This window comes from Aulonocara stuartgranti (assembly GCF_965226115.1).
Source record: "Aulonocara stuartgranti genome assembly, chromosome: 13".
Lineage (NCBI taxonomy): Eukaryota > Metazoa > Chordata > Actinopteri > Cichliformes > Cichlidae > Aulonocara > Aulonocara stuartgranti.
The window spans coordinates 4,897,962-4,924,861 of NC_138949.1; the positions used below are offsets into that span (position 1 = coordinate 4,897,962).

General features: G+C 41.1%; 1 protein-coding gene across 3 annotated transcripts in view; it reads right to left on the bottom strand.

Annotated features, from left to right (window-relative positions):
- slc24a3 (solute carrier family 24 member 3) overlaps positions 1–26,900 on the bottom strand; it is a 125,472-nt gene that overhangs the window by 3,603 nt on the left and 94,969 nt on the right. For all 3 annotated transcript variants that reach the window (XM_082558125.1, XM_082558126.1, XM_082558127.1), the window contains 14 exons: positions 18,129–18,205; positions 15,760–15,834; positions 15,568–15,652; positions 12,331–12,434; positions 11,872–11,946; positions 11,661–11,686; positions 11,516–11,569; positions 10,710–10,837; positions 10,398–10,558; positions 7,344–7,584; positions 6,159–6,325; positions 3,909–4,023; positions 3,245–3,357; positions 17–82 (listed from right to left, as the gene is read on the bottom strand). In XM_082558125.1, the coding sequence (XP_082414251.1) occupies positions 17–82; positions 3,245–3,357; positions 3,909–4,023; positions 6,159–6,325; positions 7,344–7,584; positions 10,398–10,558; positions 10,710–10,837; positions 11,516–11,569; positions 11,661–11,686; positions 11,872–11,946; positions 12,331–12,434; positions 15,568–15,652; positions 15,760–15,834; positions 18,129–18,205 (1,487 nt within the window). The remainder of the gene's footprint in view (positions 1–16; positions 83–3,244; positions 3,358–3,908; positions 4,024–6,158; positions 6,326–7,343; positions 7,585–10,397; positions 10,559–10,709; positions 10,838–11,515; positions 11,570–11,660; positions 11,687–11,871; positions 11,947–12,330; positions 12,435–15,567; positions 15,653–15,759; positions 15,835–18,128; positions 18,206–26,900) is intronic.

Sequence of the window (26,900 nt, forward strand, 5' to 3'; positions counted from 1 at the left end):
CCATTCAAAAACTCACTGTCATAAACACAGATGCCAGCAGGAGCCCCACAGAGAAGATGAGTCCTTTGCTGTTTAATTTGATCTGCAAGAGAACAGGTGAGACATTATTAATGCAACGATCATCAACCTAAAGGGAGTCCACACAGGAAGCAGTTTGGTAATCACAGTTTTGTAGCTAAAGGCTGGTTAATAGCAGCCATTCCAGGTCCTGGATGCCCAGGGACCCTTTAATGTGTTGATAATCCTGTCAACCATCATGTACTGGACTACCTACACATCACACCTACAGGACCTGCTCAGGCATGAAGCTCCTGGTGCACAGGTTTTATGTGATGTTGATGCCAGAGGAGATTTCTGGAATTGTTAAGACAACAGAGCACTGACTTTTGCACACTATGTATCTGTGAAGTTACCTGGTCTCCCACATTGAATAATTTTACAAACTGATTCAAATCATATTCAGTGAACTCTTTAGAGACATTGTTTCACAAATGTTTGGAAAGGCAGACTGCATGGTTATATCACTTTTGTAGACCACAGGCTATTAAAGATTAGGTGCAGCTTTGTCCATATAAAGTGTGTCCAGCAAATACAGCATGTCCTTAAAAGTAAAGTTCAAGTTGGAACCTTCTCCCTGACTTTCTGTGATCTCTGCACGTCACTGCTAGTCCCCTCCTGTGTGGAGATCCTTAAACACATTGTTGGTCACTATGAGGGGACTTGGACTCTAGACTTTAGCAACAGATCCTAAAACCTAAGGGCTACAGTTCTAGAAGTGAATGTCCTATAGAAAGCATTTTAAGGATTCAAATAAGTCACGTAGCTATGAGCTGAATCAAGATTTGTTCTGGTTCAAAAAATGAAGGAAAACAAAAAGGCACCATTGTAGTAGTTTGCGTTATGGATCTGTATTAAAGTTTAGTCTAATTATCACAATCGTACAGGGCTTCGTTCCAGCCTCCACCAATCAGTGATGTTGCTGTTTCAGTTTAGGATTGTGGGTAAAGTAGTATTTCTCTGCAACACTGTGAATAAAATATGTTTCTGTTGAAACAAGGCTGATATCAGTGTGACCTGGTCTCACAGTGCCATAGCTTATAATGAGTCTGGTAAACATTATGGCTCATAATCAAAATTATAATCAGAATCTAAATGGGCTTTTTATTTAAATAGCCTCACTGTTGGGTTCTACGCTGCACTTAATTACTGAAGCCTGTTGTGATTAAGTAGCAGACATATGGACGCAGATATGAGATAAATAAGAAAATGTGCTTTAAGGATTTACATTTTCCTGTAGTCTGTATCAGCTCTTATGTGTAACAGTAACAGTAGTGCAGGTTAATAAGATGCTAGTTTACAGCATTAACTTTCTATTTAAGGTTGTAATGGTAAATGGCCTGTATTTGTTTAGCGCTTTACACATCCAGTCATCCACCCGTTCACACAGTTTTGTCTTCCACAAAAATCTCAGGAACGAACTCGATACAATAACACAAAACGATAAAGCTCTCTCTCTGACTGTGAGGTGGCTCAGGGGGTAGAACCTCATCTACTGATCAGAAGCATTTAGGCATGAAAAAAAGTGCTTTGTTTGAACGTGTGTGTAATCGGGTGAATGAGGCTTGTAGTACAAAGCACTCCGACTGCTCAGTTAGAGCAGATCTACTTAACATTTACCATAGATCCATCAGTCTGAGCCAGAGTCTGTTTTAGCCGTGTACCATGAACTGGTTGCCTGTACTAAGAAGGACTTATCCAAGTCACTTCAGGGTTAACCCCAGGTTTTCTCTACTCTGTAGACCTCTGCATGGGGATCAGGAGGGTCGAAAGATTTTAAGCAATGTTTAATGTCTCTGATTTCCAGCAGCAGTGATAAACATAGGTTCTTAGAAGTAGCTTTATCATTTGATTCACTTTATTAATCCCAGGTTTGTTTTTTGGCATCATTAATAAAATAAGCAGTAATAATACATAAGACAACTACAATGTACTTGCTCACCTCATATCAAATTTGTACACAGACCTATAATTCTGTTTTTGGTTAGTCATTAATATACTGCTGCTTGGGCTGTAGTTACATCATAAGGTTTTAAAAACTGAGCTATATAATGAACAGTGGTAACACAAACAGGGAGAGGTCGACAGTGATCACTGACTTTTTTAGAGGCTTGTTCAGATTAAATAGAACAAGATACAAAGCATGTCAAAAACACAACAGGCTTAATAAACACAGACTAGTTTCGACCCGGAAGCAGTGATGAAACATCAGGTCATCACTTAAAGACCATCAATACCTGTAAATGTGCTTTATAAATGATTTTTCCAAGCTATTGCATATGCTGTCTTTCAAATTGTTGTAGATCATGTTTGCATGTGTTGTTCTATCATGTCTTAGCTGATATTTATACATCAGCTGAGTTTTACTATCTGATGGACACAAGCTACTGCACGGCATATCTTCCTTTGCAGCAAATAGGTAAGATTTTCAGTTTCAGTTTTGAATCCTACTGAAACATAATTTCCCTCCACTGCACTACTGGGAATGTAGCAGAGATGTTAGCAGTAGCAATAAACTTGTTGGAAAAATGCCACTCATTATGTGGGAGTCCACCATAACAGAAAACCTTTTGTCATATTACAGCTGTCTTCTTCTGCGGCATCTATCCTTGTCTCTGAGAGAGAGGTGCTGCTACTGGTTCATGTTGACGCTCTCTTCAGTGACTTGAAATCCTGCATGAAGGTTTCAATTTCAGATGCATTCACCCAGACCTATCATCCATTTTGGATTAGAGAAAGACACTCTACTTTTGAAACTAGGCTTCAACTTTCCTTTTGGATAAAGTTTATACTTAGGGCTGAATCAGAAACATCAGTTATGCTCCACTTCCCTTTTTTCACTCATTATGCCAGTACATTACATTAAACGCCACTACCATGCACAGGTAGTATTCTGATTGGTCCAGAACAACAAAGTTTACAGCATTGAGGAGAAACATGCAAACTCCCCAAAAGATCAAATAAGCAGCACGAGAAGGAGAGACAAATTCACTTCATTATAAAGATTCATTTTGACTCTCTCAAGGACCAACAACAGTACAAAATGAGCAGCACACAGGCTGTTTGTTCCACATATTGTTGATGAAATGCTCAGTTGAAAGTAAAAAAACGACAACTTTCTGATGAAAGTCTGCAAAGCTCTGTGCACGACCATAATTAAAGGGTCGATGAGCTTTGTGCTACTTACATCAGAGCCATAGTTGATAGCCAAGGTCTTTAGAGCCCAGGGAAGACCGAGCCCTACCAGGATGTCGAACACGTTACTGCCAATGGAGTTGGACACCGCCATGTCACCCATTCCTGAACACACAGACGTAGACGGAGTTGTGAATCAGCAAAAACAGAAATCAAAGAGATCAGGCAGACAGCGTGAAAGGTAAAGAGAGTGGGAAAAGAGCAGACAGGAAGCAGGTTGGTCTGACGTAGGTGGACACGGGCGGCATTCAGTACAGCTATCTGTCCAAATGACTTTCCAAAAAAATGTCAAAGCGATGAAGGCGACAGCAGCTACACAGTGGAGGATGGACGACTAAACGGTGGCGAGTGTCTCTCCTGGTGAGCCCCCTACATACACACAGACAGAGCTGTTTAAATATTTGATGACAGGAGCAAGAATAAACACAGATGAAAGGACAGAGGAAAGGATCTGGCGGCCTGTCTTCCCGCTCTCTTGTCATCACAGGGAAAAAGATGACAGGCCAGGATCTTTACCTCCCCTCTCCATCTCTGTCATCTAGTCCCCTCTCCAGCTCTTTGATAGCGGCTTCACTTTGATTCTGCTGTTTGCTCTGTGTGTGCATTTTAAATGACAGCTTGGTAACCTGTCATTTTGCGTGTTTGTGTTTGATTACCTTGTCGTGCCACTATAAGACTGGCCATGCAGTCGGGGACGCTGGTGCCAGCTGCCAAGAATGTGATACCCATGATGACGTCTGGAATACCGAGTGTGAAGCCTATCACTGTTACCTGACACACAAAGACAAAGACACACTATCACTGGTTGTATTTTTAACAATCAAGAGTGCTGACAGAAAAATGGAAAGAAAGACTAGAACCCAAAACCAAAATGTTAAAATGTTCTTTTTTAACTTAAAGATAAACCAGGAATGACACATGCACTTACCAATTTTCTTACATGAATAATGAAGAATTTTTTGAAGAGCTCTCACACTTATTACGTGATTCTGTAGCTCTAAAGAGCTTTTCAAACCCCATTAGGATTAGATTAACCCCGTGTTTCCAGAATTTATCTAATTGTTCCAGACAGACTTTTTAAACTTGGAAAGTAGACTGCAATAACTACCTGTGGCTGACAACTGAGCACATTAATGAGCTCGATTGGCGTAGCTCTGCACAGAAAATGACTTTTACACTCTTAACTCAGTTAAACTGGGAGTGGATCATATTGAAATCACCTCACTTCCCCAAAACAAATAAATCCTGTGTAAACGGAGCGTCCTAGCATCTAGACAGAATAAAAACCTAACAAAAACAAAACAACGAGCTAACTAGCTGCTAACGAATTCAATACTTTACCACAGTTGGTTAATCTAATAACAGCTTTTTTAAGTTGAATGTCAGACTAAAATTGCTGAATCATGTTTAGCATATCAATATTTCACATAGCTCGAAAACCCCCAAAACAACTGTAAAGCTAAAAGATTTCAAGCTAATGTTCTGCTAAATGCATTCTTGCAGTTAGTAGTTAGGTCAAAATAGGGAACATGTTCGATTCACTATAGTGTTAAATTATTCTCTGTACTATTCAGTGGATTCACAGGGAATTATTCATCCATTCATTTATTTATATATTTGATTTTCATGTTTCTGACCACCTTTCATTTTTATTTATACAATTATAAAGTATCTATTTACAACAATAGCTGTCAGCAGCATAATGAGCCAACATGTTTTAAAAGGGCACAGTTTCACATTACATGCATATACTCCAGTCATGTCACCTTCCACTGATTAAAAAAACACAATTCATAAACTGCCTAAAGATTAAAACGTATTTATTCTGCTTCTTGGAATTATAAGTCCTTATACATTTGATAGAAAACGTAATTTATCTTTACTTTAAGTCCTGCGGATGAATGGATATTCACTTTAGCTTATTCGCTGCCATGGCTTTTCATAGTCTGCTATTTTTAGCACATTCACAAAGACTTCTGGTTTTTGGGTGTTTTTTCTGGATTATTGTGGGCCCTTTACCTCAGAATATAAAGCACCTTGGGGTGACTGCTGTTGTGATTTGGTTCCATAAAAAATAAATTTAACTCAACTGAATCAGTACAGAGTGAGTGTCTGTGGCCAAAATACAAACTGGGAGATGGTTCCACAGAAAAAGGGCAGTAAGCCTCCAGTCTAAGACCCAACGGTATACTGGGTCTGATCATTAAAGACTTTGTAGGTGAACCTTCTGGATCATCAATGAATTACAATAGTCCAGCGTAGAAGTAATAAATTCATGCAACTGGTTTTTAGCATTACTCGGAGACAGAATGTCTCTAATTGTAGAGATATTACCCAAATGCAAAGCAGTCCTACATATTGGTTTAATCATATTTGTTTAATAATTCTGGTCAAAAATCACTCCAAAATTCGTCACAGTGTTGCTGTAGGCCAAGGTAAATGGATTGGTTCTCATATAGCACATGTTGTATACAAGCGCCTTTTTCTATGCTTAAGCTGAAATGCTTCAACAACCAATCTGCTTGGTTGATTTTTATACTGTAGCAGGAGCTTCATATACAGAAGCAACAAATGCCTCACAAAGAACAGCATCATGGACAGCTCCGTAGGTAGAGTGGTGGCCCCATGATCAGAAGATTGGGGGTTCGAATCCACTGAACAGCTACCCTGAGGTACCCCCGAGCAAGGTACTGTCCCTACACACTGCTCCCCAGGTGCCCAATGGCTGCCCACTGCTTCACTGAGTGAATGGGTTAAATGGAGAGAGGGATTTCCCCACGGGGATCAATGAAGTATACATTATCGTTATTATATGCCACTGAACCATTATTAATTGCATTGCATTTTTGTTTTCAGCTTCATGTTGCTTTTCAGTACAAGTCTGCTTTTCCCCCATCGTCACTTACCATCCAGACCATGATGTAGGAGAAGCCGGCGATCCAAAGTGTGGAGGCAACAAAAGACAGCATGAACCAGTTCTCCCAGCGAGGTGTGGAGGAGTTGGGGATGGTGAAGAATAGCAGCAGGGCCAGAGGCCAAGCCAGCAGCCACTTCAGTTTATTAAACCCACCCGCTGCAGACACACAGAGCGAGATACAGCATTTAGACTGGGTCGAGACTGACACACGAGCAGAGAGAAGAATGATAGAAAAGACAGAAAAGACAAGTGTTTAAAACCGACATTGCTTTCTAGCAGGAGGAATAATTTACTGTCCAACGAACGCATGTTTTTAAACTCCGATCTATCACTGGCTAAAGATCTGATTATAGTCCAATATGAAAGCACACAAGAATGAAGGCATAAGTTCACCTGTGTGTGAAATTTAAAATCAGAATGAATTCATAAATTTTAACTTGATTTAGACTACTCGTTGGCACCTGATTAACAACAGATTCTTACAGAGGAAGGACGCTGAACGATAATTAACAAGCAGAGTGATGTTTTTTCTGTTCTCCTCTTTTGTTTAAATGGGATAACGTTATTTTAATCAAATGAATCGCATCCCTCTCTGAACATGATTGAGTTTGTCAGTAAAATTATCCCGTCACTTCTTACGTTGGTCTACTTTTCATGATTACGCTTTTGTGCTTCACTCTTTTTGTTCATCGTTTTAAATAAATCAAGCCTGGAGGTGGAAACTTAAGTCAACTTAAATAAAATTAGAAGTTAACTGGGATACAACTTTTTGCATGACTTTTTATTTTAACAACAAGTAAACAGATTATGAGAAAAAGTGTTTTAGTATGAAAGTATGAAACTTAGCCTAGCTTAGCATAAATATTATAGCAGGTTTCTTTCAATTGTCCCTGCACCAAAACCTGTTTTCTCTGAAAGTAATTAACAATTCTCAAGAAATAAAACTAAACATTTGCAAAGAGGTCTGCTGATCCATGCTTCTAGTCGTGTTAGAGAAAACAGTGGTTAGGGACCGCGGGACGACCAAAATGATTGAAACTGGGTGCAATAAAGTTGCATCCTTGTTGAGTTTGAAATGGTTTCTTCAAAGATGGGGACCAAGTCTGCGACCGCTCGCTGTGGTTTGATTGAAAAATACATCACTCTTAAAAACAAGAGTCATCTAAAGGTTTACCTGGGCATTGGAATGGTACGTAAGGTCCCTCTCCTTCCTCCTCTTCTTCCTCTTCATCATTCTCATTGTTCTCGTTGTCCTCGTTATCCGTCTCATTGCCGGCCTCTCTGTCATCGCGCCGAACGCCGACGCCCCTTTCGGCTCCAGACAGCCCATTTTCTATGCCCCACCTGCTCCCTCCCTTCACGGGAACCTCAGAGTCACCGTTAGTCAAAGTCCGCGTGTTGATTAGACGCTGCCTCTATACGTCGCCGCCGCAAACACAAGAAGCACATTCACAAACACACAAACACAGAAGGGAGACTGGTCAGATCTGATGCAAGGTTAAATGACTGTTGTGAACTCATCCTATATAAATGTACTTTATTTTAACTCGTATCAGAATGAATGTGAAAACAACAGTGGATGTCTAAGTGGTGTTGACACTTGACAGCGGGGAGGTTAAGCTGATGTTCACGGTTCTCCTGCTCTGTCTCTGACTTTCTTGCTTGCAGCCTCTCTGGGCCTGTTTTGTTCTTTTGCTGACAAAAGTAAAAGTAAAACAATAATTTGTTATATAAACTGCAGCCCTGAGAAGATAATCACATTGTGAGTGAACATGAGCTCCTGTGCATTTGCACAAAACAAATCTCAGTCTTTCCTGCAGCAGTATAATATTGTGAGGGCCAGACTCCTCTACTAGAGAGCTTAAGACTGTACTGTAGTTGTTAACATTCACCTACTTTAAGATTCCACAGAAAATATTATATTCGTTGTTTTTCTTTAGAGTCATTTAGGTTTATCTCAAGTTCCACTTCTTTTATTTGACCTTCAAGGTCCAACATCTCAGAATAATTATTATCTGCTTTGTTTTTAGTGTAGCTTATCATCTGCCCACGAATAAAAACCTTAAAGGCTTCCCATCTTACTGAGGCTGTAGTTTCGGATTTATTAAAGTAAAAATAGTCATCAATATTTTTGCCTACGTATTCCAAGAATTTTTGATTGTGCAGCCAGTGTGGTTTTAAACGCCAAATAGGATTACGTTTAAAAGCTGTTGTACCTGAGAAGTTAAGCGTGGTTAATGAGTGATCAGATATAAGCACACTTTTATATGAAAAGCTGTTAATCCTGGAGATAAGAGAGTTTGAAATAATAAAATAATCTATGCGACTGCGACTATTATGACTGGCTGAATAGCAAGAGTATTCTCTCCCTGTTGGATTTTTTAATCTCCATATATCTTTAAGATTCAATTCAGACATAAAGTGTTGTATGGCTTGTCTAGATTTTGGATGGGAAGAGTCTAAACCTGATGATCTATCAAGCTTAGGCTCTAGGGTACAATTAAAGTCCCCCCAACAATTATCTCACCGTGGAGGGCTGCAATAGAGAGGAATAGATTGTTATAAAAGCTGGAGTCGTCGATATTGGGGCCATATAAATTAACTAATATTAAGTCTTGGTTCAGCATTGTAGGATAATGAATCACCCTGCAGGGTCCAAGATGGTTTTTTTTAATACACATGGGCAGTGATTTATGAATGAGTGTTGCCACTCCTCTAGCATGTGTTGAGAAGTGGCTAAAGAAAGCCTGACCTGACCATCTCCTCCTTATCTGGGCAATTTCACTCGCGAGTAAGTGTGTTTCTTGAATAAAGACTATCTTTGGGTGATATTGTTTAATTCTATCCATTACTCTTTTCAGTTTAATACACAACATATATTGCGTGTTTATACCCCAGTCTATAAGCTATGGTTCTACTTTTTCTTAAAGCAACAGATGTAGGGGCACCACAGTGGGGGCCGTCAGGTGTCACAGCGGTCTGATGCGAGGCAGGATTTGCACAGATCCTCAGTGTGGTAAGTATTGACTGTCAAACATGTCATTTGATAAATTCACCAGCACCTACACCTACTGATAATTTCGTGGAAAAAACTGCGTATAATTCAAAATATTTGACTGAAGAGACAAGGCTGTTTTAAAAACAGAGACTGATATTCAAAGCGGCTTTTAAAAGAGAAGGGGACCCTGGACACAGATGATAAGAAGGCCCACACACTTAAGCATCTCGGGTCATAGAGTGTATATACTGATGGATGCCTTTGTTAAAGAGGTCTTGTGAAGGCCCAAGCGGAGCAATTTGTGCCCCAATCTTTGTGTGGTGAGACTGGACATAACATGAGGTAGGCCTGCTCTAAACCACTGCCTGTTTTATCATAATTTCTGACTCTATTAAAAGAACTTAATTTAAAAGAAACAGAAAACAAAACAACTGAATTTGTCTCAAAACTTTGATCTTAAAGTCATGAGGGAACTGTTTATTGAATTATAAAGATCATAGATGCAAAGGAGCTGATGGCTGTTTTCAACATAATACAGTACAGCTAATTTAGCAATCCGAAGAGCTGCCCTCTGTTGGCCATTTGAAAGAATGCAGGTTTACAGCACGTCTGCACTGGCTTGACTTTTCAGACCTAGAAGCTGCATCCATCTTTTTATGTACAGTCTATATCACAGACTGAAAGTGACACAAAACAACTGCAAATCAAGCTGTCTTTTTGTAATTATCTCACTGGTACCCCCCCATGGTTGTCTGTCTGTCATTATCACAGACAACCAGACAACCTTATGCAAATATGTTCACAATGCAACAGCTTGACAGGCAATGAAACTCTCTGTGCAGACAGAGAAAAACATTCTGACTGATTAATGCGCACACGGAGAGCTGCAATGAAAACCAAATCACAGACAATACAAACTCTTCAACTACTATGGCAAATAAGATGCCATGTGATTCTTTCTGTTCCAAGCTTGCCCATCACGTCCTGAACAGCCCTTTGTAAATGTAGCATAGCAGGCCATGCCTAGAATCCTCAATGGTGGAGCTGATTTGTAGGCCAGGGACTGTGTACAGCTCCAGATTACTTTGCTAAAGAGGCTGTCTGAAACGCTTTCCCCTTGGAGAAAAACACAACGCAGTCTGCTTCAAATTGGAAATGTCAGCAATCTCTTTTTTCCCCTCTTTTTTTCAATCAAAAGTGTGGCTGAGGTGCACCTGCGTGTGCCGTTACCTCAGTGATGAGCATTCGTGAGGCCATGGTGAGACGAGTTCTGGGGGAGAAGTGGCTGGTGATCATGATCCTCATGCCGGCCTCGGAGAAGGACAACTGGTGGGGGTACGCTGACAGCAGCTCGTCTACCATTAACACAGATGTCTTCCTGTGGTGGTTTGCTGTGGGGCACATACATGGAATACGAGCTATACTATTGAAATAAACCAGTAAGATTTTCCTTAGCATTACGACTGCAAAGAGCAGGAAGCAGAGACATTAGCTCGATCAGAAGTTCCACATTACACGTACAAAGTCTCAATAAAAATGTACCTTTCTTTAAAAGAACAGCAGTAGCATCACAGCCATCGTCCAGTTCTGTGTTATTTGCTGCACCGTTTCTCAAAGTGGTCGAGTTCTTCTTCCTCCTCCCCAGGAAACGGACAATGTAGGAATTCAGTCTGGAACAGAAGTCGGGTTAAAACCACACTTTGCTTGGTACAGCTGGGTCAAGTCATTGCTCTTTACGGCAGATAGCCTCCCAATAGAGATAGGTTGATCATATTCAAAAATGATCTGTCAAGTTCTATAAGCTGCTGTGTGGCACAGCCCACATAAAGAAATGTATCATTTCTATATATCCCATTCATATAATACTGCTGCAGACATAAGGATAAATTATGTTACACATGGGATGAGTTTGCATATCGCAGCGTAATAAATGACACCGATCACGGGTCTTATATTAAACTCATTAATATGCAAGAATTTAAAACATTTTGTATTTTTTGCTTGTAATATTGATATTCAGTAAACTTCCACTGTTTTCAATGAAATACTACAATCCATTTGAAACAGAGCATGACGTTCTTTTCTAGATAATATCCACATTGTTGTTGTGTTACTTAATATTTATCCATATATCTGCTAAATTTGCCAAAAGAAAAGATATTTATTATTATTATTATTATTATTTGTTTGTTATTCATCTGTTTAAATAGACATTTTAATCCCAGGGATATCTTACATGTATCAATACTTATTTTAGTAACTGTTACTGTTGGGGTACATTACACTCCGGCACAGAGCAAAAGTTCATTGTTCATTTTTAAGCCTCAAAGTGGATGAACTGAACTTACTTCATGATCAAAATGTAGACAAAATACATCAGGATCAGCGTGAGAGCTTCCCACCTGGAAAAGACAGTTCGGATGCATTCATCATGTGTGTCACTGTACAGTGTAAGTGCCAGGTGTGTGCAAAGTTAATCAACGTGTAACTTACCAAACTACCTTTTCATCATATATGAACTGTAATAAGAGAGAGGTGAAAATCTGAGAACCAGTATATCTAAGACATGAAGGCATAATTTCAGATGGAAAGAAAAAAAAAGAAACAATCAGAGTAACTAGAATATTTCTCCATAGAGGAAATCCAGTATGGAGCTTTTAAAGTATCTGATGTGTTACTATGTTAACCTTAAGGTGCTTCTTACCACTATAAGAGCAGAGATCGATAAGGTGTAGTAGACTGAGTCTCTGAGCAGAGGCCAGCGGGAGAGACGGATCGTCTGGAAGAAAAGACAGAGAGACAAGAGGACTGAGACAATTCTACAACTTACAGGAGCTCAGCTACACCTTCTTTTGTTCTACTGGGTAACACATCCCACAAGGTTCTCACTGCCATGCACTAATAACATAAGCCAAGCTCTTTGTGTGTGTGTGTGCATCTGTTTGGCATTTTACGTAACATGTAATCTAAATAAGAAAAAAAATCTTTCAAGTATGTTTCTCTTTTCCTAGTGGGATTACAGCAGTGAACAGGACACGTATCCTTTTCTGATTCAGGCAGAAAAGGTTTCCATCCATGGTTTTTAATCTAAACTGTGGCCTAAACAAACAAGTCACAGAGTGTGTGTACTGCACCGGCTAAAAATCAGCGGTTAATTCTGTACCTGCACAGCGAATATCCCGCACACTCCGATGATGCAGAGGATGTTGAAGACGGCAGATCCCACAATGGTGCCGACCCCGACGTCACCTTTAGTGATGAAAACTCCTGTGCAGAAGGAAAGGAAATGACTGATTACCACACATGGCAAGTCATCTGTCCACAGGTTACAGAGACATCCTGCTTGGTGCAATTCTTTGGTAATCTTGACGTACTTCACTGATCCACGACCCTTTGTCTAGCTGGTAACTACTGATGGCATTTACATAATAAGTTCCTCTGTTTGCATGTGTTGTTGAGTTATAGAAGGATTTCTCTCCCATAGACTTTATTAGTGAGGGCTGCCCAGGTGTACTGCCAAGCACAAAAGCATATTTGGCAGCTTACTTTAACATTTTCTATTAATGTTTTGAATTGATTTACTCTCAGGCAGACTGCTGGCTTTTATTTTGAAAGTTTGGGTGCTGGTAACCTGCTGACCAGGCCTATCTTTCTCGAGTATTTTCTACTGGCTTGCTCACTGGCCAGGTCACTATTGTGGTAGAATTTATTACCATTCAGTTGGTTCCCCATATTGTGTGTCCAAGCCAAGTGATTGGCTCTCACTAACAAGAGTTAAAGGCTAAAAATGGGAAGACACATTTAAAAACCTTTACTAACAGTATAGTAACATTTTGATGGCAATAAATATTACCCAGATAGTCCAGGGATTGACATCATACTATAGAACTTTAGGGTCTGCAAAACACTTACCATTCAGAGGAGGATAAAGAGGAGCTCTTTATCCTCTCAAGGATACTTGAGGGTGCATGGGAGTTTGCCCAACCAGTCTACATGTGTTTTGTGGACTTGGAGAAGGCATTCGACCGTGTCCCTCAGGGTGTCCTGTGGGAGGTGTTGCGGGAGTATGGGGTGTCTGGCCCATTGCTACAGACCATTCGATCCCTGTACAACCATTGCAAGAGCTTGGTTCGCAATAAGTCGGACTCGTTCCCGGTGGGTGTTGGGCTCCGCCAGGGCTGCCCTTTGTCACTGATTCTGTTCATAATTTTATGGACAGGATTTCTAGGCGCAGCCAAGTGGCGGATGGCTTTCACTTCGGTGGCCTCAGAATCTCATCTCTGCTTTTTGCAGATGATGTGGTTCTGTTGGCTTCATTGGGTGAGGGCCTCCAGCTCGCACTGGAACGGTTTGCAGCCGAGTGTGAAGCAGCGGGGATGAGGATCAGCACCTCCAAATCTGAGGCCATGGTTCTCAGCCAGAAAAGGGTGGAGAGCCCACTCCGGGTCGGGGATGAGTTCCTGCCCCAAGTGGAGGAGTTCAAGTATCTCGGGGTTTTGTTTGCGAGTAATGGGAGAAGGGAGCCGGAGATCAACAGATGGATTCTTGCAGTGGCCGCAGTGATGCGGACGCTGCACCGGTCCATCGTGGTGAAGAGGGAGCTGAGTGTAAAAGCGAAGCTCTCAATTTACCGGTCGATCTACGTCCCTACCCTCACCTATGGCCACAAGCTGTGGGTAGTGACCGAAAGAACAAGATCGCGGATACAAGCGGCAGAAATGAGCTTCCTCCGAAGGCTGGCTGGCCTCTCCCTTAGAGATAGGGTGAGAAGTTCAGCCATCCGGGAGGGGCTCAGAGTAGAGCAGCTGCTGCTCCACATCGAAAGGAGCCAGCTGAGGTGGTTCGGGCATCTGACAAGGATGCCTCCTGGGTGCCTCCTGGGCGAGGTGTTCCGGGCATGTCCCACCGGGAGGAGGCCCCGGGGCAGACCCAGGACACGCTGGAGAGATTATATCTCTCGGCTGGCCTGGGAACGCCTTGGTGTTCCCCCGAATAAGCTAGAGGAGGTGGCTGGGGAGAGGGAGGTCTGGGCTTCTCTGCTTAGGTTGCTGCCCCCGCGACCCTGCCCCGGATAAAGCGGAAGAAGATGGATGGATGGATGGATGGATGGATGGATGGAAAACACTCAGTATTCAACACCATTGTTGTAACAACTGAGGAAAACAATTACAAAATCAAAATTTAAAATCCAATAGCCTTGCTGGCAGATCATTCTCAGCTTCAGTCTGAGACTTTAAGAGAGTCACAGTTGTTAGACACAGACAGATTTTATCACGTTAAAATTGCTCACTGGAGTGAGTAATCACCAGGACTGATGACGCTTGCTGCCAAGCTCCCACGTTAGCATTATGATTTTATTATTAGCCATAGCTGCTAGCTGCTACCTTAATGATAACGTAACAGATGGGTAACTGCTAATAGTTAAATGGCTATGTAAATGACGACAATATGTGTGTTGGACAGGTTAGCATTTAAGATAACTGTTTAATACTTCAACATTGTTGAAATGGGCACGTTACTGACCTCAAGAAGTTCTTAACAAGACCAGAGTGGCAGTCTTTAAAATGCCTCGCAAAGTTGTGCTGTTTCCTAGGTGTTCACAATGAAATTGAAATCGTGCATTCAGCTGTCTGCAGTGGTTCTGCAGGAAGTTCTGTGTTAGCAGGAGGAGGTGAAGACGGCACTGTTGCAGTTGAGATCTAACCCAAGGAATTTTTAGTATCAATTAGTATCAGAGTAGCATATTTTGACAGCCCTGCTGCCAGTGTTAGCTATGGTACTTCAAACCCACCAAACCAAAACAAAAAAGACCCTCTTCTCTCACCCCAACCGGTTGCAGCAGATGGCCGCCCCTCCCTGAGCCCGGTTCTGTCCGAGGTTTCTTCCTGTTAAAAGGGAGTTTTTCCTTCCCACTGTCACCAAAGTGCTGCTCATAGGAGGTCATTTTTTCTCTGCATGTATTACTGTAGGGTCTACCTTACAACATAAAGCAACTTGAGGTGACTGTTGTTGTGATTTTGCGCTGTATAAATAAATTTGAATTGAATACTCTATTAGAGTGGAGTCAGATGCAAAGGATTCCAGCTGGAGCTGTAACAGTGGTAATATCTGCCCAATATCTGGATTAAAAACTGGCAACAATGTTATATTAGCTAGATAATAAGCCGACAGAATAAGCTAAGTTGAAGTAAAATATCAACTCAGTATAAGCTCAGATGTGAAAATGTGTAAACACCGTATTATAGTTGCTATAAATTATCTCTAAATATGTATTTACTTTTAACCCCTTTATTAACAAATTATTGCCTCACTATTAGTATGCTATTATCAAACTGTACTATTAATGGCTGTACAGCTAAATTATATCTAAAATGTGTGTGTGTGTATGTCTCTGTCTCACCAATGACAGAGGTAAACAGTTCAGGCGCTGAACTGCCTGCTGCCATGAAGGTCGCTCCTGCAACATCCTCACTCAGATGCAGACGCTGGTGGACGAGGGGAGAGAAAGATATTCTAAGCATCACAGCGTGGCAGTAAGAGTGTGTGATGTTAGTGCAGCAGCAGTGCAGTTACAGTCTACAATGTTTGTTACCTCGCATATCTTCTCTAGCGAGGGGACAAAGTAGTCATCGCACACCAACGCCAGAGCATAGAACATGTAGACTGCCTGCAGATGGCCAAAGACACACAGGTGAAGAACAGTATACACTTACAACTGGATAAGACCCCCTGCTGAAAAAACAAAAACAAAAAAACATTTGTGCTCTATTTTCTTTGTTTGCAGTTTAATCTCAGCTTCTGTTGTCATTTACTTGATGTTTGCTGAGACTAAACCTGAAAGCCCAGCAAAGAGTTACAAGCAGATAAAATAATACACCGACATATTACTAAAACTCATCAGTTTGCCAAGGAACTGTTGGAAAATGCGCTTACTTACGTATTTAACAATACTCTGCTTCCAGACTTCAGCCAAAGATTGGTGGGGCTTAGTAAAGCATAAAAGCTGAAAGTAGCTGGGAACAGCTGGTCAAAAGTTCAGCAATAATCTTCCCAGAACAGTCTAGCACATCTGTACTTCTGTAAAACATGCTTGAATTTATTTCTATGGAACAAGGCTAAACCTTGCCATGTTTCTAGGCTGCTAAACACTTATGTCAGTTTGGAATTAAATCACTGTTGTGGACCAACTACGTCACTGTTAACCAGAAGACGTTATGAATTTATATAGCAGCAGCTTCAAAAATTCATTGTAAATTTCTGAGCATGTAAATGGAAACAGATTTACAAGTTCATCAATTTATCGCAGGTAATGTCACAGGTATCCCAAACAGACTGCATGTAAATGCATGGAATGGGCAAGTTGACCCACATTCAATTGCAAATTGAACGCAGAGTGACTCCATGATACTGAAACTTGCAACTAACTGCAAGCAGTTGCAGATGTGGTCTGGTCTTCATAGCTGCTGAAAGTAAAGTAATTAAAAAAACAAACAACCAAAGATATTTTAGCGGGTTTTTTTTTCAGCAGTACCTTTCATCCCGCCCTGATACACAACAATCCTCTGCCATCTCACAATCTCTTTGCTTATGCATTGATATACCAAAGAGTACACTGATACAGAGTTCACACAATTGTGTTCCCAGACTGACAAAAGTTGGGAAGAGCATGAGAAACTACTGCAAAAAGACCTCAAAGCACACCATAAACCAGCAGTTGTGACATCATTGTCAACAGACAACAATGGCAGGCATAAACTGTTACATGAAGGCTAACTAGCAAAGTCCTCCTTCTTCTTCTAATGAACTTCAGTGTTTCTAGCGGTACAGTACTATCCTGGCAGCCCGTGTGGTCTCACTAATTCCTCACGAGGCTAAGTAAAGAGGTTTTTGTATCTTCATGGCTAAAATCATTAAGCTGAATCCTTCAGTCTTCTGCCTACACAACATTATCTACCTTTCTTATCTCCATGTGGATCAGAAACAAACCTGCCTGAAAAACCCCCACAACCTTAACCCTCCTGCCATCCTTTAAAAAACTCACACCCATTACCCTAGGGACCATTCTCAGCCACGCCCAAAAACGCCATAAAAAGACCATATATCCATATTTTATTCCACTTTAAATTAGCCAACCTTGTAAAACTACTTCTCCCTGAAATATTCATGTAAAGTTTTAATTATATTTTCGTTGTTTTAACCCTTCAAATCCCAGTGTTATTACATGAGCGCCCTGTGTTATAAGCCCCAAAAAACAAAAAACGAAACTAAATATTTCCACAAAAAACCAGTTGAAGTAATATGTGATTGTCATTATAAGTAGGCCTTTAGATGGACCAAAGATTGGCACCAACATACATTTTGACCTGCCATTATTTTTTTGCATTTTTTTTGCAATTTAAAAATTAAAACTTCAAGGCCCTGAGTCTTCATTGACATCCAAGAAAAGAAGAAAAAATAAAATCATATAATGATAATTTGGGGATGAAAAATAGCGTTTATAATGGAAGTCAATGGGCAGAAAATGGTCCCCAGGGTGATGGGTGTGGGGATTTCTGCTGCTCAGCCATTTTAGGCTGATTTAAGGAATTCACACTGGAATATTAACATTGACAGGTAAAAACTATCCTGTGGCAAGTTTGGTTATATTCCACTGAACACAGTGGAAATGGCAGCCATTTAACACATAGCAGTGGCACAAAAAGGTCCCAAGAAGGCAGGAAGGTTAATGGTCCTGTTGAATTGCATGATGCAAATACATAGCAGGGGTAAACACTCAGTTTGTGAGTTTGAAAGTTTCAGAGATGTGACAAAAAAAATTAAGACCCATTCAAATGGAAGACAATCTATTTTAAAGCATTTAAAGCCACTGAAAAGAAGAAAGCTAGAACTACTTTGGATATGCAACAACTTTAACTCCAAAACATTCAAGTGTCCATGTAGTGTGCTGCAGGTGACACTCACGCAAAGCACGTGCAGACCCACTGCTCCTTCCACGCGCTGCTTGTTGGTGAAGTAATCCCTGGGGAACTCATGGATTGCTGCAGCGAGAGAGGGGGAAAAATCACTTACACATGCTGAAACAGTGAAAGGAGGCAAAATCTGAGCAATTAAATACTGACTGTAGCTCAAGGAAGATACCCTGAGGGCCTCATGAAATAGCTCATCAGCCAAACAAAGACAAATAAACATATAAATACAATCAAACACAGATACAGGTCCAAAGGATGACTGAATTTAATATCCAATAGGGAGAGAAATTAAGAAAAAGAAGTTGCACTACAGTGACTTCAAACAAAGGCAACTGTTGAAATCCAAAGATAAACACAAGGGAATTGAACACTCATTTCCCATGATCGGTTCCATCGTTTTTAAGTCTAGCTTTTGTCTGTTAGCGATTTGCAATTAAAGTCAGAGAAGAATCTCAAATGGCAATTATGAATAAATATACCCACAGGAAGGAAAACGACAAAGAAATTTTTAAAGCACACAAAAAAATTATAACAGCACGCAGAGCGGTAGTCTGTTTTTCATTTTAAAGTAACTCACTTTAACCGTTTCCTCTTGGTTTAAGACTGTGGTCATAATTAAAATCATTCATGGAAATGTGAATTGAGAAAACCAGTCATTATACTTGAATGTTGAAAATTCCTAATAACTAGTGCCACAATATGTTTAGTACAGGTAAACACTTCAAACCTAAAAATTCAGTACAAGCTCTTTCTCTTTCTTTCTAATGAAAGATGTTTGCTTCATAGGTTTATGATCTTCTTTTTAAAATGAAAACACTGGAAACAGAAACACACTGCAACTAGAGCAGGGCGATATGACCAAAAATATTTATCACGATAAACATTTGAAAATTTGCGATAACGATGTAACTGACAATATAATTGACAAATGAAATTGGTAAATGGCCTGTATTTATATAGCGCTTTACTAGTCCCTAAGGACCCCAAAGTGCTTTACATATCCAGTCATCCACCCATTCACACACACATTCACACACACAATTGACACTAGACAAAATACTTTACAACTCCACAACTTTATTAGTGAAAAAAAACATCAATGTATTTTCACTTAATTAAACAAGCAGCTGTTTTTTATGTGTATTAAAGTTATATAAAAATTTAACAGTGCAAATGCAAATTCCTCGCTGACAGTTTAACCAAAAGGCATTTCCAGTGGAAACTGGCCGACATATCCTCAGCATAACCATGTATAATATCCACAAAAATTAAAAGAAGTTATACACACAATACGGTAATATTATGTTAAAGCACAGTACGTATCACTCCGCCAGGCTCCTGACTACGATAGCGGTAATGCTCCGACAATCCATCAAGCGGTGCGGCTTCGTAGCTTAGCAAAGTTGTACTAAAACATTTGACAGATTTTCGAGCGCCGTGTACATAAAATCGTTTCGAGGTCAGTAAACACAACCAGAACTCATACATAAGGCACACGGGATTATAAGGGGCTCTGTCGATTTTCAGAAAAATCAAAGGATTGATTTTAAGTGTGCCGTATTTTCCAAAAAATAATAACGACGGCCCGCTAGCATGCTCTACCAAAAATAGTGCTTTGTTGTGTATCTGACGGACGAAAGCTAAACCAGTTCCACACTGAAGTTGCAGCATTTTTACAAACCAATTCTGGTTCATCCGTTTCATTCAACGATTTGCTTTCGCCGCCATGCTTTTTCCGACATGTACGTATGAAAACAAAGGCACTGCCCATGCGCGTTTTACCCATATTCTATTGTGATATTTCATTTTTCTATCGTTGCCCAAAATTATACCAGTATTACCGTGAACGGTATGATATGGCCCAGCCCTAACTGCAACAAGTTAAAAAAGACTAAAATCAAAACTTCAGCCTGTAAATTAAAGGGTGGTAGAGCAGCCCAAGATTTTTCCTCCAGTGCTCAATTTGCATGTACTTGAGTAATAATGGATTGCATTTATAAGTGGATATACGGAAGCCATTTAACACCATTAACAAAACTTAACAAAACTTTCTTTTTTAACTTTGTTAAATTTGACATTGCTCTCCACTACCAGTTTGTCCCAGTATCCCACAGGGCTCTGTTCTGGGCCCAGGTCTACGTACTTATAGAATCACAATAAAGCACTAAACACTAAATCAGTAATGTGTGGATATGCATTTGTTCCTATGAAATGTATATCCACAGAGTTTCTTTATAATTTGCTAGGAAAACAGGAAATAGGTGCAGTGACAATTCTAAAGAGCTTGAAAGTACACATTTGTTTGTTAAGACAGCACAAACTCTCTTAGGCAAGCTTTCTTGTAATTTCTTTAAACCACAGGTCTCAAACCCACGGTCTGGGGACCACTTGCGGCCAACATCGCCCCTACTTGCGGCCTGTATATTGACGTGAAGAAAGATAATGCAATTTGGCCCTTGAATTTTTTTGTTAGGGTGTATTTGTTTATTGTTGAGTGCAAATTATTTAATATGAAAGTAATATAAGCAGCAAGCACAAACATGTTAAAGTGTTAGTTCAGTAAGAGAGTCATTTGTAAAGAAAACAATTTTCACTAGGAGTCAAAAACTAATGTGTACACTTATGTCTGCATTTTTTTTGTTAACTACAAACAAAATGATAGCAGAAGTGCTGCCACGTGTCTGGCAGCACTTGTCTTGAAAGTAAGAAGAAAAACTGGATCATGAAGGGACTGGAAGCCAATGCAGGAAGCCCGGAAGGCTGGTCTTTCCTTTAAGTTGAGCTGCTGCATTTTGTATAGCCTCCAGGCAAGAAGTAGCGACTTATCAGGGCTGACATCCAAAGAATTACAATAGTCTAACTGAGAAGTAATGAAGGTGCCTTTTACTGTCTCAGAGTAACATGGAGGGAAGCAGTACTTCACCTTACTGAGAAGGCTTAATTGAAAAAAGTTTGTCTTAACAACAGAGCTAATCTGTTGATCAAATGCTAGAATGCTACGCTCTATGGTGTCAAATGCAGCAGTCAGATCCAAGAACACAAGAATCAACAGTTAAAAGCAGGACACTAAAAACTCTTAAAAGGTCTGTTTCCATGTCATAATATGAAACCAGACTGGAACTTCTTAGAAATTTCAAATAAATCCAGGCATGGTTGTAGTTGGTTAAAAACTACCTTTTTAAAGTCCTTTGGTAGAAAAGGGGATTCAGAAATGGGCATGGAATTAAAGAGGAAGGAAGAATCCAAGTTACTTGGGTTTCAAGGTTGTACTACAGCATGTCTAAAAGCAGCCAGGACACAGCCAGATATCAGGGAGGAGTAAATCAGGTCAACAATACATGGCCCAAGGGTATTAAAAACATCTTTGAACATGGGGTGGGATGCTGATCTATTTCAGTTAAAGGGGAGGAAATTCTCAAAGACAATGGACATACAGGAGAAGCAGCATGATCGAAGACCAGAGAAAAAAGTGCTGATAGTAGAAATCTTTTCTTTAAGAGGTCTAATAGCTCTCTGGTATTACAAGTAAGAAGTTTCTTAAAATATAGAAGCACACTTCATGATCCCTTTGCCATCTTCTTGCATGGATCCATCACTGGCTTAAAGCTTTTATCCTAAAAGAAGCCACCACATCCAGCAGATCAGTACAAGTAGAAATCAAAGAAGCACAAATTCAGAGGGACTCAGATTACAGTCCTAATGCTGATTGTGAAGCACAGACTCATTAAAAGCTGATGACAACGCTGCTAAAGGATTAATTGTCACAGTTGGTGACATACGTTTTACAGTTTAACTTGGGAACATGTTAAACAGCAAAAATGTAGAAAATATGCATGTCACAAATCTCAGCAAAACATAAATTTAAACCACATGACAATCTGAACTCACCAAAGTCTTGTACATATTCTTGGTTGACAATAAATCAGCACACAGAACAAGACTGTTGAAGCTTTTGACAAATGTCTATGCCTCAAAAGAGAGAATCAGACTGCGACTGCTGACACTGGAAACAGGATTTGAATACAATCACTAGTCCCCTACTTCTGCAAATAATCTCATGTAAGCTGAGACAGATGCCCTGAATGGTTGCGAGGCTGGAGGTTTGATCACCCACATTACATTTTATCCAAGTTTTGTGGGATGGTATCTGATATCAAGAAGTGATTGGCAGAGACCTGTTCTAGTGAGTTTAACATAGATTGGGCATCGTTCCATTGTCTGGATTCACTTACTCTAACATTGGGAACATTGTTAGCAATTCTGGAATGTGGGGCCGCCCTGCTGCTGCGGAGTCGGGGCGGTCTGCCCCCCCCCCCCACCGCAGGGAAAAGGGTAACACCACCTGGGTCTGGGTGCAGTTTCCCCCTCCAGGGGCAAGGGTACCTAGACCCGGTTCGTAGAGTACGCTTGGGGAGTGTGATCGTGTGTACAGCGTCTCTTTATGTCTGTCTCCACGTTGGTTGAGTGTGGAGTAAGTGCATATGAGAGCATGAGGGTGGGAATGGATGTTTGTGTCTGTGTGTGCCTGTATTTCTGTGTCTATATGTCAGGTTGGGTATCAGACGCCACCTCTCTGGGGACATCTCAGGCCCTCCAAGGTTTGGAGGCCTATCTCCCCCCACCACCACTTCCCCTGCCAGTGGCGGACTTCCTCAGGTGTCGGTGCGTTGGTGGTTCTTTGTGTCTGGGGATGGGCGTCCGGGTACACACCTGCTCACTCCTTGGCGGCCGCTTATCGGGGCCTGGAGCCTGGGGCTCGCTCGGGCCACTTCGGGGGTGGGGTGCCCCCGGCCTCTCGGCCTGGGGCTCGGTCACTCAGGCACAGCTGGCTGCCGGCGGAGCTCACGGGCGCGTCACTGCAACTCCCCCTGGCTTCTGCTCCGCGGCTGCTGAGTGAGCTCTCATCTGGGACTCTCCTCAGCTCTTACTGGGACAGTGGCGCGGCTGCCCCTCTGTTGGTCTTCCTTGGTCTCTTGTGTTCTGGGAGCCTCTGCATGTCTGGAGTTTTGATCTCCTCCATACCTGCTTCATGCCCTGGAGGACGGGGCAGTTGCCCCCCCACACCCTCTAGCAGATTATTACATGTAGGAACCTTTTAAATATAAGCGCGTCCATGCTCACAGGTGTAAACACGGGTGATCACACCCACAAACTACACCCTTTTTGGCTCCTACCTCAAAGCACACTGTGTTCTGTTGATCTTATGTGCTGCACAATAATGCTTGATATTTAGTATTTACTGTCATATTCCCATATATCATTGTGATGCTGTTTATTCTATTACTCTTGTTCTCTTCTGCTTGTTTTCTTTTTTCTTTCTCAGCAGGTGACCCAGGTGATCGATATATGCATTTCTTATTTCTGCCCGTTCTGTTGGTTTTTGTTTTTTGCCCTTCTCCCCCGTCCCTCTTCTCAGCTGTTTCTCTTTCCCTCTTTCTTTCTCCCCTTCTTTCCCCCAGTCAAGTCTGTCCCGTATTCAGCAAGTGAAAATAAAATAAACAATAAAAGGTGAATCAAATGGACCATTACAGCAAGGCTGGGATGGTCAATTTGGTAAAGTAAATCCGTTGGGCATCTTTCTTCGCCTTTAGACAATAATTCTGATGGCAAAAGAGCCAAATGCAGAAAAAAGAAACAAACAAACAAAAAAACCCCAGCTGATTAGCAATTCGCTAAGCTAACTCAGGGTTTCGCCTGTGCATTCATATGAATGGGGTTGCATTGGTAGCATCTGAACAATTACTAATAAATGTCTTCAAAAAGCTGCTCTGTTGCTAAGAATAATTAGATTAAATTTTAAAAGACAGTTTTAGTTTTTATTTTCTCAGCTATTGTCTTGGTAGTCTAAACTTTTAACAGTTTAAAAGTATAAATGTAAAAACTGAATTAAAACATGGTATGTTTTGGTCTACAGTCAGTAAGTAAAAATAGGTTGAATTTTTAGCATTATACTGCTGTTTCAAAATTGTTTGTGGTAAAAACAATAAAAACGTTCCCTTCGCCTTCAGGACAGGGAACGGGTCCTGACCGTTGTTTGTGCTTATGCGCCGAGCGGGACTCTGTTGTCCTACTGGGAGACGTCAGTGCTTCTGTGGGCAATGACAGCGAGACCTGGAAGGGCGTGATTGGGAGGAACGGCCTCCCGGATCTGAACCCGAGCGGTGTTTTGTTATTGGACTTCTGTGCAAACCACAGTTTGGCCATAATGAACACCATGTTCGAACATGGGAGTGTCCATAAGTGCATGTGGCACCAGGACACTCTAGGCCACAGGTCGATGATCGATTTCGTAATCGTATCACCAGATCCTCGAACCAATGGTGGACACCAGAGGTAAGGGGAACCACCAAGCTGAAGAAGGAGTCCTACCAGGCTTGGTTAGCCTGTGGGACTCCGGAGGCAGCTGATAGGTACTGACAGGTCAAGCGGAATGCGGCGCGGGCGGTGGCGGAAGCAAAAACTCGGGTGTGGGCGGAGTTCGGAGAGGACTTTCGGACTGCCTCGAAAAGATTCTGTGTTTTGTGAACTTGGAGAAGGCATTCGAACGTGTCCCTTGGGGTGTCCTGTGGGGGGTGCTCCCGCGACCCAGACCCGGATAAGCGGAAGAAAATGGATGGATGGATAAAAACAATAATCAAGAAGAATCTGAAATCTGTTCATCATAGAGACTTTAGATGCTATTAAAAAAAACACAGACATAGACCCTGTAGACTCTACACACACAAAAGGATCCACAAACGTGGTGATGAAGTGATACCATATGCACTGGTTTCTAATCTGGAACATAACCTGGGGCCAATTCCAGACAGCATGTTCGACAAACTCTGAGTTTAAAGATAAACTCTGAGTTTAATAAGAGCTTTAATAAGAGCTCAGTATTTTTGGTTGCAGAAAGGAACAGAGAGAGCTGACAGAATTACTTCAGTCAGCTCTGAGCACATTCACCCTGAGTCAAGTAGGTGTAATAATAGAGAAAGAATAGAGCTACAAGATCAGGACTCATCTTGGCAATGGGTAAATGAAGAGCAGAAGTTTTGCAGGATGAAACATTTCAAATAAGGAATTGTAAGAAACTGCATTTTGTTCCAATTACAGATTGTATCTGGACAAAATAAGCAACTATGAACGATTCAAAATGGATCCAAACGGGAAGAACAAGGAAGTAAATGGAGTAAAACTCAATCTGGGGCTCATCTGCTGGGAACATTAAAGCAGAGTTTTTATCCAAAAAGTTAGATTGTTACATTACATCATTACAGTACATTTTTACTGAAGAATTACTAAAAAATGAAACTTTCATAAACTGAAGCTGAAGATGATACAGATACACTTTTAAGAATTTTTGAAATTAAAGGTTAGGTTAAAAGAGTTGGCACAAGTAAAGCCTTTTTAAATAACGCTTCAGTTACTATCACTTAAAGGCTTAGGGTACCTAATCTGTTCTGGACCTCTGTCTGTCCAGAACTTCACTGTGTCTGAATATCTTTATTGTAATGAGACACTTAAATCTGCATTTTTATGTGTACAGATTTGATCGACTGGGGTCACTCAAAAAAAAGAAAAAAGAAAAAAGAAAAAAAAGAGGGACAGAGGTTGACTCCAACACTTGACACATTTGACACCGCATTGAGTGAAGATATCACTTTGACACCGCTTTGTCCCTCCATCCTCGACCTGTCAGAGGTGACAGCATGAATCAATCTCTGTCCAACAGCAGTGGTCAATCACAACACGCCAAAATATGCCGCGTCTTCATACACAGCCATCCTGTGGATTTCCTGTTGAATATGACTCTGCGTACAAGCAGCCAGGCTAAAAATAGCCACGGCCCAGCGTGACCGTGTGCATGTGTGATGTGGGATTTGCTTGGCTTGCTCTGTGTGAGTACTATCTGTGTTCTGTGAGTATGCACGTGCACTCCCCCCCCCCCCCCCCCCCCCCCGTATGTTTGTTTGTTGCGTGTGTGCGCTTGTGTAACGTGAAGGCAACCCAATGTGCAGTGACATTCTCCCTCTCAACAGCCGAGAGCTCGTGAGTCAGGCGGCTTTTGCCCTGCGTGGCCCAAAGACAACACAGGCCTGTCTGCTTACAGGAACTGACAGCAGCATGAAGAGGAAGAGAGAGGTAAAAGGGGAAGACACGAGCGAGGCAGATGGGAAAGAGAAAAAATAAGTTTTTAATTGGAATCTAAAATGATGTGGAACAGCCAGGGGAAAAAGGAGAAGATTAGAGCTGTGAATGACACGGGTCTGTCATTTGATGTCTTCTATTGGTCTTTAGTGGTCAGCTGATTATCATAAAACATCACAACAAGGTTTAAAGCACCATCTGTATTTTCCAGTAATCCAGTCAGCAGACTGTCGTTAATCACTTAACAACATTATGTTGTAGCTTAGTTACCATCTTTTGCTTGCATTTCAGTTCAGTGTATTGGCTAAAATATGTAAAATAGCAAACATATATTGGAACAAAAAAGGAGCTGCAGTAAAGTCAGCCAGTGGGTGGATAATAATCGCCTAATAATATGAACAAAATACCCAGAACTGGGAAATCTGCTTTAATGTTCCATTCAATACACATTGAATTTTTTGATTTTTATTTTTTAGCTTTTCTCAGGTGGATAGCGCTCTGCATGGGTGTTATCTGGGTTTTATCCTACATCACAGTAATACTGATAAGACAAAAATATAAAGGTTACCTTATTATTCATTTCCAGATTGATATTTTTATTCTTGGACTTTTGCACACAAGGCTGCCCCTCATA